The sequence below is a fragment of the Malania oleifera genome, chromosome 1 (genome assembly GCF_029873635.1).
Source record: "Malania oleifera isolate guangnan ecotype guangnan chromosome 1, ASM2987363v1, whole genome shotgun sequence".
NCBI lineage: Eukaryota > Viridiplantae > Streptophyta > Magnoliopsida > Santalales > Ximeniaceae > Malania > Malania oleifera.
The window spans coordinates 154,891,402-154,905,120 of NC_080417.1; the positions used below are offsets into that span (position 1 = coordinate 154,891,402).

Below are 13,719 nucleotides of genomic sequence, written 5' to 3' on the forward strand. Positions count from 1 at the left end.
GGGGACGAAGGAGACGTGGAGGGGCGTGTCTCTATGCTTTCTTCTTCCTGAAGGATCTCAGGATCCTTCAGGTTCTAATATATATATATCATTATAATATTATATTATCTAATTAATAATAATTTAATCAATTATTTTTTAAAAAATTAATTTTAATTTTAAATTTTTTAATAATAAATTTTTTTAAAATTAACTTTTTTTTTTTTTTAGGATCACTACAAATTTCTTGTCCTTTCTTGATAAATAAACATCAAATCAAATGAACAATAAAGTAGATAAATAAATAAAAAAAGAATTAACCTAAACTAAAAAGTTTACAAGTTACTTACTTTGACTTTAAAGTTTGTGTATATAGACGAGAAACGAAAATTTTCACCATGAATAATAAAGTTATGCGTAGAGATTATAAGAGTAAAATCAACCAAATACTTAAAATTCTTAACCTATACTCCAAAACTCGTGTAAATAAAGTAATTGTATATTTATGAATAGGTGCATGAGCTCGTGTGTGACTTTCAAATACATCAAATAAATAATGTCAAAGCGAAACCTATTTAAATCTCATATTCTTCAAAGAAATGCTATACAATAAAATAAAATAAAGAGCACTTTCTCATTAAACTGCGCACTTTACTTCATCTGTGTCCATTGGTCATGCTATAAAAAAATTGCAAAATTCAAGTTGTAAATTAATATTTTATAGATTTAAATGAAATACAACACATAATTGTACTAAATTTATTATATTTTACAAAAATCTGAACAGAAAACTCAATACCCAAATGTAGGACAAGAAAGTTATAGCATTAGTCATGCCTTGGGCTACTGAAAACTCAACAAAAAGCTATGGAGCTGAAGATGGCATGCATCATTTATGAGCCTATAGCAAGAGCAAGTGACACATTTTCAATGTCAAAGCTATGGAGGTGAAATTTAGTTGGTGCCTCTGACCCAGTCAGTAAACAACAAAATGTAGGGTTGGAGGAGGGACCATTACTATTAGGGATTGTTCATTTTTTTTGCCCTAATTTTTTGTTTGGTTTCTTTGGCTCTGCTTTTGATGTTGTAGCTGTCCCTTTATTTCTACAGCATTGGCTCATAGATCTTCTCTTTTTCTTGCCCAGTATTTTTCCTTTATCTTCCTTTCTCCTTTCAATTTGTTTATTTGTGCAATAGGGTGCTTGGCATTTGGCAATATAGCATGTCAAGTACCTATCAGCCATTGCCCATAAGCCCAAATTGTGCTGCACCAGAGCTTCATATTCTTCGTACTCAGAGAGAAAAGTGGTTGCTGATGTTTATCCTATATTTATCCTATGCTTGGGGCACATGGGGTCCAACAATCGATGGTACGTCCCGATTTTTTTATCATTTTTTTTCCATATAATAATAAACAATAATAATCGATCATCTAATAACATCTATCAAGTAACTCTAATACCACATATCAATATGATTTGACTTGAAGTGAGGTATCGGGTAATTAGTTTATCCAAACATACTAACCATGCAACGGAACAAATATGTATACCATCCCTAAATATAATACCAGAGTGTTATAACCTCCATACATACACATATACATCTCTAAAAATCCTCAAAATACTCTCCACCACTTACCTTGAATACTAGGGTACCACACACTCCTCTACCTTTGAGCTCACTCCACTCGTCTATCCTGATTTACTAAAATGTTTAAATTCTGAGCGAGACACTTTATAGTAATACGGAATAAATTATTGATAGTGTGTGGCAACATGAGTTTTAATATTTCATAACACATTCATTTAAATGAATATATCGACTGGAAAAAATATACAGATATGTACTCATAATCACATATATATATATATATATATATATATATATATATATATATATAAAACATAGTTTCATAAGCTTTCATATTATTTCTCATAATCATATATCATATGCTTTCATAAGCTTTCGTTTCTCATAATCATATACTAACTCATATTCTCATAGGTTTTCATATCATTTCTCATTATCATATTCTAACTCGTGAGTATCCTCCAGCATATAACATAACACGTCTGTAACTCACGGTTGTTCATTCCTCATTTCATTCCCCATATTCATATTCTAGCCCATGAATATCCACCAGCATATAGCACTACACATCTGTAACTCATGACTATTCATCATATTTAAGACATACAATTATCTTTCATTTTCACTTTTCATAAACAAATTCTAGCTCATGAGCATCCAATATCAAACACAACGCATCTATAGCTCATAGTGTTTTTTTTTTTTTTTTACTAAAAGAGGGCGGCACCTCCATTTATTTATTAATATACCCTCACTTTTGGTGGAGGAATACCGTGATTATAAGTTAAAACAAACCAACTAAAATTAGAACAAACAAAATTAAACATAACTAACAAAGGAGATAAAAATATAAAAACAACCAAAATCAAAACGAAATACATCAAACAAAACTCTAGAGTTGAACTAACGATGAACGGAAACGAGACCCCACCTATCCATCCGAAAGATACCTTTCAGATAACGTGGTAGAAGGTGTTGTTCTTCATAGATTACATTGTTTCCCATTTCTCATTCTCTAACAAGAAAACTAGTCGCACTATTACCTTCCCTATATTGATGTATCACCATGACATTCACTCCTTCTAACTCTGCCACGAGCTCCGCCCAAAATTCCCAAAGATATCACAAAGTACATCTACCTTTCCGAAACCAATCAACTACAATTCGCGAGTCACTTTCAATAATCACATTAACATAATGCAAACGTTTACACAAATGAATTACTTCCCTAATTGTTTTTAATTCCGCACTATTATTCGTACCATTGCTAAAATAACTTGAAAAAGCTACTTTTACCATGTCATGACAATCCCGAATAATTCCTCCACCTTCTGAAGTACCCGAATTGCCCTTACAACTCTCATCACAATTAAGTTTTATCCACCCTACTGGAGGTTTAACCCACGAAATAATTTTTCCAAGCCTATCGCAAACTCCCTGATGCTTAATTTGAAACTCATTCAAAATCTTAATGTCCAACTTTTTCAATTTTTGAAAAGAATTGATGCTCTTAACAATAAAACTAACCCAAAATCGAACACTTCTCCACATCTAATCTGCACTTTGATAAAATCCTTCCATTCTTGCTTTACATTTTTGATTCCAGAGGCACCACGTAATCAAACATGGAATCAGCCCGATTAAAATGCCTTTAATAGACGATTTTTGAGTATAGTGGAACCAATTTGCCATTTTGTTTTTTGAGGGAAGAGATCGTTGGAAATGAATCCCCAACGCCACACTAGCCCAACACCAAACCTTTGAAGCCACCTTACCTAAAGAAAGAATATGATCAATGTTTTCCTGATTTCTCTGAACGCAACAATCACAAGTTGAAGCCATCGATATTCATTTGGTCTGAATTCTATCATCTACAGTCAAGCATCTAAACCAGTCTCACCATAAACACATTGAGATTCTTCGGGGCAATAAAGAATGGCAAAACCAGTCATTCCACAAAAAATTATCACTTATGCTTCTCACTGCCTCCCAAGCTGTTTTTGAAGAAAAATTACAATCCGGGGCAGGCTTTCAGACAAAAATATCCTACCCACTTTTACCCGCCGGCACCTGATGCAAAATTTCCTTTGTTTTATCAACACTAACCAATTCTCGTACTAAATCAGAGTTCTAATTATTATTTAGCCAGCAATCCTTAATACACAGTTTCTTGTTCAAAATATCCTTAGTACTCACAGATAACGAGCCTGATGATAGCCACCTATCGAACCAAAAAGAAGAGTTCCCACCTCTCACCAAAATTTTAACATTATCCATAACTTCTGGAATGGTGGCCATAATTGATTTCCAAAATCGAGAGTCATTTGGTCTCCCTTTCCTTATTAATAAATGATCATTTCTGCAATATTTAACTTTGAAAAAACCTGCCCACAGATTGTTAGAAGTGAGCAATCTGAAGGCAAATTTCATAAGAAGAGATTTTTGAACTTCCTTAAGATCTCTCAGGCCAGACCCACTTCTGAGGTAGGTTTACAAATTTTCCCCCAAGAGCACTAATGAATCTTCTTTTTATTTTTCACCTCTCCCCATAAAAAATTAGAAAGAAGAGAGTTAATGCGAGAATATGTGACCTGCGAAACCCTAATAACAAACATCAAATGAATAGGCATGCTAGACAACACATGTCTTAATAAAATCAATCTTCCACCTTACGATAGCAACATAGATTTTCACCCTACAATTTTCTTTCTAATCTTCTACACAAGAGGCTCTAATGTCATGGAAGACAATTTTTCAGACACCAAAGGCGCACCCAAATATGTAATAGGGAATTTACCTTCCATGAAACCCGTGATTCTCAATAAACCACACTTCCGAGTGGGAGTGATGTATTTTGAAAGGAATAACGCTGACTTAGTCTTACTGATTTTTTGACCCGAGCACTGCTCATACCTTTCCAGAGCGTAAACTAAATTTCACAGTTGTTTATCATATATGTCATATAATTATCACGTCTGTAATGAATAACCATCCTGAAGATATTCACATCACATCGTCATGTATTCACCTCACATGATCAGATTGTGCGGCCCAAAGACGGGACCTAACCTTGGTTGGCCTACCAGGTTAGATCAAAACGATGTTCGCGTTTGTAGTACAATTGGCCTACCCAATCCTGGTTCAAACCTCAGGGGGTAACTCTACTCTACATAGCCCCAATCAACTATCTCACCACACTTTATTCAAGACGTGTGGTTGCACTAACACAATATCTAGCAACAGTATCATGCTCTCTATATATATATGGTCCACCAAGGTCCTCATTTTCACATTTCTGTATTCATATTTCATCATGTTTATATATCTCATCATATATGTATGATTCTCATCATTTCTGTATCATTCTCATCATTTCTGTATAATTCTCATTTCATCATATTTGCATAACACATATCTATGTATATATCTCATCTCATATCTGTATATATGTGAATTCAACATTTCTATATAAAATATCTCTGTGTATATCACATATTATTATTTTAGTATAAAACATATATGTATTTCTCATATCACCGTTTCAGTATAAAACAAATCTGTATTTCTCATTTCATCATTTCTGTAAAACGTTTCTCTATATCACATATTTCATCATTTCTCAGTAAAACATATCTGTATATCACATTTCATCATTTCTCAGTAAAAACATATCTATATCATAATCTCATATCATCATATTTATACAAAACAATACTGGGTTTCTCAGATCTTCATATCTGAATAAAACATTTCAATATATATCATAATATCATTTCTCAGTACAAATCACATATTTCAGTTTCAATCACATTCCAGTATAAATCTATTATTTCATATTTCTCATGTCACAATTTTGTTTGATAATCATAATATAATAATCACAAGGAAAATATCCATATTCTCAATTTCATATACTTTAATCAACCAGTTAATTTCCCAAAAATATATGTTATAATTTATTCCCCTTACCTACTTATTCAAAGAACTCCTGCGAAAATCCTAAACCCACGTCCACGGCTTTCGGAGTTCAAAACCCTGAAATCATATTTCCCTTAGTTCAATCAACTCAATCCCAGAATTATAATCATATTCACATATTTTAGACACATACACTCCATTTAATCAATTAAATTCCAAACATTTAACATATTCATCACCCTTACCTCAACTTTAGAGTGGTGTCTGGAATGCCTAAATCAAAAATCTGCTTCGATTAACTTGCTAAGGGTCGCTCTTAGGTTCCCGTGGTGGTGTCTGATCGTCGAATCGAATTGAAATCAGAGAGAAATCGAAGAGAGAAGGGAGAAGGTTTCTATTGCCGAGAGAGAGAGAGAGAGAGAGAGAGATTTGATTTTGAATTTCAAAAATGGCTTGTAGGATTTGTTTTATTTAGCACTGTCAGACAAAACCGTCGACGATTTTTTTTGAAATCGTTGACGGTTTGACTTTTTAATCAAACCATTTTTAACGTTTTACCGTTACTGGGGCACGGTTACACAAAACCATTGATGGTTTTCTGGTCTCTCACCAAATCGTCGACGGTTTGGTCTACACCAAATCGAATTTCTTTCTTTTCTTTATTTTCTGATTAGTTCAATTTTCCGGTCTCTACAATGGATGGTCTTGATCATGAAATTCATGATTAATCTATTTCCTATAAGGCTATTTACCTTCCTAAATTTTTAAAAATTTTAGTACTACTTTAAATTTTAAGAAAAAATATAATGATAAATAACCCAAAAATCTTAAAATAAGATTACTTTTAACACATTGTAAAATACCGATTAGGATTCAACATGAATGAAAATTGTGGTAAGATGAAAAGTTAGCAAGAAGTAATAAAAGTTGGTAAACAAATTATCAATTCAGTCAAATTTAGAAGTTTGGAATAAACAAACTTTTGTCTCGTATATAAATTGCCCATATTACGAGCTTTTTCTGAGATTCTTGTACGTACATTGTAGGCCTCATACTTTCTTGGATCAATAGTAATGAGCATGCAAGCTTCGTTTAAAAGTTAAAAGCTACTTTTTGCAGTAAACTTCTCTGTATCCTGCTGGTTTATAAATGTCATTACAGCTACCTTACGTGGGTTTGTCATTTGCAACCTCTCCTATATTATTTATTCAAAGTGTTATCATAACATCAACCGTTCAATTACAAATTGCCTCCGGTGCTCTTGTCTTAATGGCTACAATGTTTTCCCTAATTTGAAAATGGTACATCTTAAACAGTTGCGATTTCAATACTTTCAAGCCATTGAAAATTTTGTTCAAGAATTGCTTTAGATTTGCACATGAGTTGCAATAATTTAGTTCCCTTACTTTTCACAAATGCAACAGCCGAGATAGGCAGATTTTTAAAATAAATCCTCTGTTTCCAAGTGGAAATTATATTCAAAACCACATGCAGAGGACTTTCTCTTCAGCACAACAATCACTTCACAAGTAAAATCCCCTGTGTGAGTCCAATCATTCATCCATTATAGATTTTTTATTTCCAAATGAAGTCCAAGGGGAACTTGTTTAAACAGTTCTGTCCAAAATGATGAATCACAACAAAGACACAGTCAATTTCACATGGGTGCAATTCCTATCCTGCTGTATTTTCTTATGAAACAAACAAGAGAAAAGGGAAAACATTATGTGGAAAATTCATCAGTATTAATTTTCAACGCAAGGTAAGGCCCGTGAACCGGACGATTGAGCCGTGCTAATACTAGGGCAGATCCATAATCCAATATTTTTACATGAACTTCTCTGTTTTTTTTCATTATTGATCAGTAGGTTCCAATTTGTGAATAAGTAAATATTGTAAAGCTAACTTGGTGTGCTTTTGTCCCTTCCCACCCAAGTCAGTGCGCCATTTCTCTATTTAGTTTAATCTTTTACAGTAAAGGCTGCTCAGACAGCATGTCCAGATTTGCAGTTCATAGACCTTATTTTTTCAGTTATTCCTCACTTCCATGTGCACATCACTGCTGCATCAGATTCCTAATGCGCACACTCCATTTATAAACAAACCAAAGTAGATCTCCATCACTGCTTTTAAATATTATTATATATACATTGTACTTCTACAGAACAACTTACCCAGATCTCAGGAACTCTCAACTGTTCTCGCAGTAAAGAAAACTCGTATTCACATTTTCTTAATCTCAATCACAACCCACTACAGAAAAAAGCCAAATTTCCCTATCTGTTTTGCCTAAGCTTTATCCTCTTCTCTTCAAATTTAAATTTTGTCCTTGCTTCCCCAAAATTTTATGCAGGAGTGTACTACTCCTTAGCTCATTAGCGCAGATACTTAGCTCCTCAGTACATTGAAAAGTTACTGAAAATTCTACCTGTCTGGCCCAAAATTCGAAAATTCTTGATCCATGGAGGAAGCATGTACCTTTTGTTCAGGAAGATACCGAAGCACAGGGAGTTATCACATGTGACGATTTGATCGAGTGGACCATCGAGCATATGATTAAGAGCAAAAATGATAATGCAAATCCACTGATTGAGAGAAACCAAAGGGTGGTTTTGTTTGGTTGGTTTGATTATTAAGCCATCCTTGTCTAGGAGATGGTCCATCAACAGAACCACATAGCTGAGATAAGGAATAAGACCAACAATACCGTTCATTTTAAGAGTCCTATTGCTCCTTAACCGAAACACGAATTGGAGGAAAAGTTACATATCTTTCAACCCTGGAAGAGGAACATATGGAGAACTAATTATTGACATGAAAAGGAGAAACGTTGCAGAAGAACTCTCAAAGTGAAACAATAAAAAGATGAAATTTGTCTTAACTCAGCACAGACGCCATTCACCATCACCATTGCTGTTTGTGACAATTACTCTTGGTAAAAAAGCTATCCAAGCTATGCACACAAAATTACAAATTCAGACCTTTTTTGACAGCAAAATACAGAAACAGCCCACCTGTTCACTAAGTTGACAGTAGAAAAAATAGCCCATTTAAAAAAAACAAAACCCATTTACATAAATAATCCAAAAACCCATCTGCATCACCCCATCTATCAACTAAACAACAATACCAGATACAATAATAATAGAAAAGGAAGGAGCTCTTGGATCCAGATCTTCTGCTTTCTTCTATAAACAAAACATGGGGTTCCCCCCTCTACAATCCCAAAACAGATCACCTGTTCTCTGCTCTCAGCAATGCCTGCAACGCTAAGGAACCTCTTGCTTTCTTCCAATATCTTCTCCTTCCTCCTCCTCCTCCTCCTCTCAATAAACCCTCTTTTCTTCTCTGTTTGCTTCTCCATTGATGAGCAGGGCCAAGCCCTTTTAGCATGGAAGAACAGCTTAAACAGCTCCACAGATGCACTGGGGTCATGGGATCCTTCAGCCTTAAGTCCATGCAACTGGCTTGGGATCCGCTGCAACTCCAATGGTCAAGTGGTTCAGATAAGCTTGAAATCAGTAAATTTGCAAGGGACACTGCCTTCAAACTTTCAACCTCTCAAGTCCTTGAAGACCCTTATCCTTTCATCAGCAAATCTCACTGGCACAATTCCAAAGGAACTGGGAGAATATCGCGAGCTTGGTTTCCTCGATCTCAGCGATAATTCTCTCAGCGGCGAAATCCCATTGGAAATATGCAGGCTAAGCAAACTGCAGAGCTTATCTCTCCATATGAACTTGCTCCAAGGCGAAATCCCATCCGACATTGGAAACCTTTCCAGTCTCAGGTATCTGACTGTCTATGACAATCAACTCTCCGGCGAAATTCCAAAGAGTATTGGATTGTTGAACAAGCTAGAGATTTTCCGGGCAGGGGGGAATAAAAATCTAAAGGGTGAACTGCCTTTGGAGATTGGAAATTGCACCAACTTAGCCATGTTAGGCCTTGCTGAAACCAGCATTTCCGGACACCTTCCATCCTCAATTGGGATGCTGCAAAGAATTCAAACCATAGCCATTTATACATCTCTCTTGTCAGGTCCTATCCCAGAAGAAATTGGAAACTGCAGTGAGTTACAGAACCTGTACTTGTATCAGAATTCTATTTCAGGTTCCATCCCCCGGAGAATTGGGGAGCTCGGGAACCTCCAGAGCCTACTTTTATGGCAGAACAGCTTAGTGGGTACAATCCCAGCCGAGCTCGGAAGCTGCAGAGAGCTCACAATCCTGGACTTATCGGACAATCTCTTGACGGGAAGCATTCCAGGGACTTTCGGAGACCTCTCAAAGCTTCAACAACTTCAGCTGAGCATTAACCAGTTATCCGGTAGCATACCTTCGGAAATCTCGAATTGCACAGCTCTCACGCATCTGGAAGTCGACAACAACAATCTCTCTGGCGAAATTCCCAATCTTATCGGCAATTTAATGAGCTTGGTTCTATTCTTTGCGTGGAAGAATAAGCTGACAGGAAACATTCCGGGAAGTCTTTCCCAGTGCCAGGATCTTCAGGCAATTGACCTCTCTTATAACAACCTTTCTGGTTCAATTCCAAAACAAATCTTTGGGTTGCAAAATCTAACCAAACTGCTCTTGCTTTCCAACAATTTATCCGGTTTTGTACCGCCGGATATAGGGAACTGCACAAATTTGTACAGACTCCGATTAAACGACAACAGATTGGCCGGGAATATTCCATCGGAAATTGGAAATTTGAAGAGTTTGAATTTTCTCGATATGAGCAACAACCATTTCGTTGGAGAAATTCCTCCGTTAATATCCAGATGTGAAAACTTGGAGTTTCTCGCTCTCCGCTCAAATGGGTTCACGGGTCCTCTGCCGGAGATGCTGCCGGCGAGAGTCCAGGTTCTGGATATTTCGGAAAATAGGCTTTCAGGACCGTTGAAGGGTGCTGGCATTGGATTATTGGTTGAATTATCCAAACTTATTCTTGGAGGGAATCAACTTTCCGGCAGAATCCCGACGGAGATCGTGGCCTGCAATAAACTAACACTGTTGGACCTCGGGAATAATGGCTTCTCCGGCGAAATACCGAGCCAGCTTGGTCAACTTCCGGAGCTGGAAATTTCCCTCAATTTAAGCTGCAACCGACTTTCCGGCGAGATCCCACCACATTTCTCCGGCCTCACCAAGCTGGGAGTCCTCGACCTTTCCCGCAACAAGCTCGCCGGAAACTTAAACCCTCTCGCCGGCCTCCAAAACCTCGTATCCCTCAACGTCTCCTTCAACGAATTCTCCGGTGAATTGCCCAACACCCCATTCTTCCGAAACCTCCCGGCCAGCGACATCGCCGGAAACCCAGCCCTCTCCATTTCCGGAAACGGCGTTCTTCCTCCCGCCGGCCGCCCCAAATCAGCGGCGAAACTAGCAACGATTATGTCTCTCCTCCTTTGCGCCAGCGCAGTACTAGTACTCCTCTCAATTTGCATGTTGCTTCGCGCCCGTAATCACAAGCAAAACAATTTCGAGAACGCTTGGGAAATGACTTTTTATCAGAAAACGGAGATTTACATCGACGACGTCGTCCAGAATCTCACGTCGGCGAATGTGATCGGCACAGGAAGCTCCGGCGTCGTGTACAGAGTCGAAATCCGAAATGGCGATTCCGAAACGGTTCTGGCGGTGAAGAAAATGTGGGGCTCCGAAGATTCATCGGGAGCATTCGCATCCGAAATTAAGACTCTGGGTTCGATTCGTCACAAGAATATTGTGCGTCTTTTGGGATTTGGATCGAACGGAGCTCTGAGACTTCTGTTCTACGACTACCTGCCGAGAGGGAGCCTGAGCTCGCTACTTCACGGAGGCGGCGCCGGGAAGGGAGGAGGGGCGGAGTGGGAGACGAGGTACGATGTCGTCCTGGGGGTGGCGCATGCGCTGGCATACTTGCACCATGACTGCGTGCCGCCGATCTTACATGGGGATGTAAAAGCGATGAACGTGCTTTTGGGTTCGAATTTTGAAGCTTACCTTGCGGATTTTGGGCTTGCGAGGCTCGTGCACGGCGGCGATGGTGGTGATCATGATTGTTCCAAAGACAATGGGAATCAGAAACCCAGGCTTGCCGGTTCCTATGGCTACATGGCTCCTGGTAATTTTGCTGTTTCTTCTCCTTTCAATCTTCTTGTGTTTTTTTTTTTTTTTTTTTTCCATTATGTTCATGAATTGGAATTTTCTCCCTTAATTGGTTTAGATCAATTTGATTTGGTTGGTTTTTAGACTTGCATTGATCAATTTGATGTGTGTAGAAAGTTAAACCAAATCTAAATCTGCCATTTTGCCACAAAAAAAAAAAACTAAATAAGCTTTATTCACTGATATATAATACGTTCTTACCTATATTAATGGCCTATAATTTATTTTCTATTTTTAAAAAATTTATTAAAAAAAACATTGTCTTAATTTTCATTTAAAATTTATGTAGAAAATTTTTTAAATACTAAAAAATATCTTTAAATTTTTATAAAAAAAATTTTAAAACTAGAATATCATGTTTTTTTTTTACAACTATTGATGGGTGGGACAATATATTTAGCAAACATGTTAAATAATATATGTGACCTCATCACACAAATTTAAAAAAAAAAAATTATATGCCATGGAATTTTATACATTTTTATAACACAAGATTATAGATAATTAAAAATTTGTAATGTAGTGATTGATATTCCAACTCCGCATTAGATGCCAGAGATCCAATCCTTTTGGAAAAAAAAAAAATGAAAGAGAGGACAAGATGCACGAGTAAAATATCTTATAATTGCCAGTCAAATTGATCCAAATCAATTAAAAAATTTGGTTTAGTTTGATTTGATTCGAATTATTTTTTAGTTGTAATCAGTTTGCACAGTGGGTATTACTAATTAACTTATTTATTATATTTTTTTCATTTTGAAATGTTTTAATCAGAGCATGCCTCGATGCAACCCATCACGGAAAAGAGTGACGTATATAGCTTCGGAGTGGTTCTATTGGAGGTGTTGACGGGTAGGCACCCGTTGGACCCAACCCTGCCTGGTGGAGCACACTTGGTCCAATGGGTCCGTACCCATTTGACTAGTAGGCTCGACCCAGTTGACATTCTAGATCCAAAGCTAAAGGGAAGGCCCGACCCGCAAGCCCATGAAATGCTCCAAACGCTGGCTGTTTCATTCCTCTGCATCAGCACCCAACCCCACGACCGTCCCACCATGAACGACGTGGTTGCGATGCTTCAAGAGATTCGACATGTGGATGCCTTAAGGTTGGAGGATCTATCGAAGGGTGCTCATGCTTTGTCAACGACGACGACAACTCTGTTGTCATCGCCGACGCCGGATCGAAAAATGATTCTTCACGGGTCTTCTAATTGTTCCTACGCTTTCTCTAATGAATCAATTTGATGGGGAAATGGGTTAGATTATGGCTGTGTTCTCAGAGAATCCAATGATGAAGGAGAAGGCTTATTGTAACTTTCGTTTGTTTGATTGTTTGCTTGTTCCTTTGTTTTTGTTTTTTATTTTTAAGGATAGAGTATTTGGTTGTATATATGATTCTTGTAGACCAAAATAATTAGTCTATTGACATAATTTTTAATTAAACATGTTGTGTTGAAACTACACATGCATTTCAAATAGGGAGGAAGGTCTGAAATTTAATTATATACGGCAGTGAGGTTGTCATCTTGGGAATTGGGATTGCTCAAGACTGTAAGAGCATGTAGAAGCTGGAATAATGATTGGTTCTTTTGGGTTTATGTAATTAGAATTTATTGCAAGCAATATGGATTCCCTAACATCTCATTTTTTTAATCTTTGAAAAAAAAAAATTCCTTCTGGCTTTGCCCTTTGGGTTTGGCTTGGTCATTTGGGGGGTGGGCAGTCTTTCCAGCGAAGGTCACGTGGTCCTAAGCTCCTCACAGCACATGTCCATGTGCTGTCCAGAGAGAGACTTTACAACTGTGAAGCAGCCCTAAAAAATGCACTAAGAGAGAGTCCTTAAGCGTCCTTGGCAGGACCACATGGCGCCCAACATGACCATTTGCACCCCCCAGCCCCAGAGGCAGCTGAGACCCCCCAGCCACTTGATGGGTCTATTGCAGCTAGCCCAGATGCTGTACGCCTGTATTGGGTTGCCAAAAGCACATGTTGAGAATGTCTAAATTGATTTTCATTTCTTTTCTTTTCTTTTCTTTTTAAAAAGAGCTCCAGTCGATGACTAATGTGGTAAA

At 37.2% G+C, this 13,719-nt stretch overlaps 1 protein-coding gene across 1 annotated transcript; it reads left to right on the top strand.

The window, feature by feature from the left end:
- Positions 1–8,434: 8,434 nt before the first annotated feature.
- LOC131167964 (leucine-rich repeat receptor-like serine/threonine-protein kinase RGI4) lies at positions 8,435–13,090 on the top strand. Its single transcript, XM_058127071.1, has 2 exons — positions 8,435–11,601; positions 12,420–13,090. The coding sequence occupies exons 1-2, from the start codon at positions 8,748–8,750 to the stop codon at positions 12,890–12,892; spliced, it is 3,327 nt and encodes a 1,108-aa protein (XP_057983054.1). The 5' UTR covers positions 8,435–8,747; the 3' UTR covers positions 12,893–13,090.
- Positions 13,091–13,719: the final 629 nt, after the last annotated feature.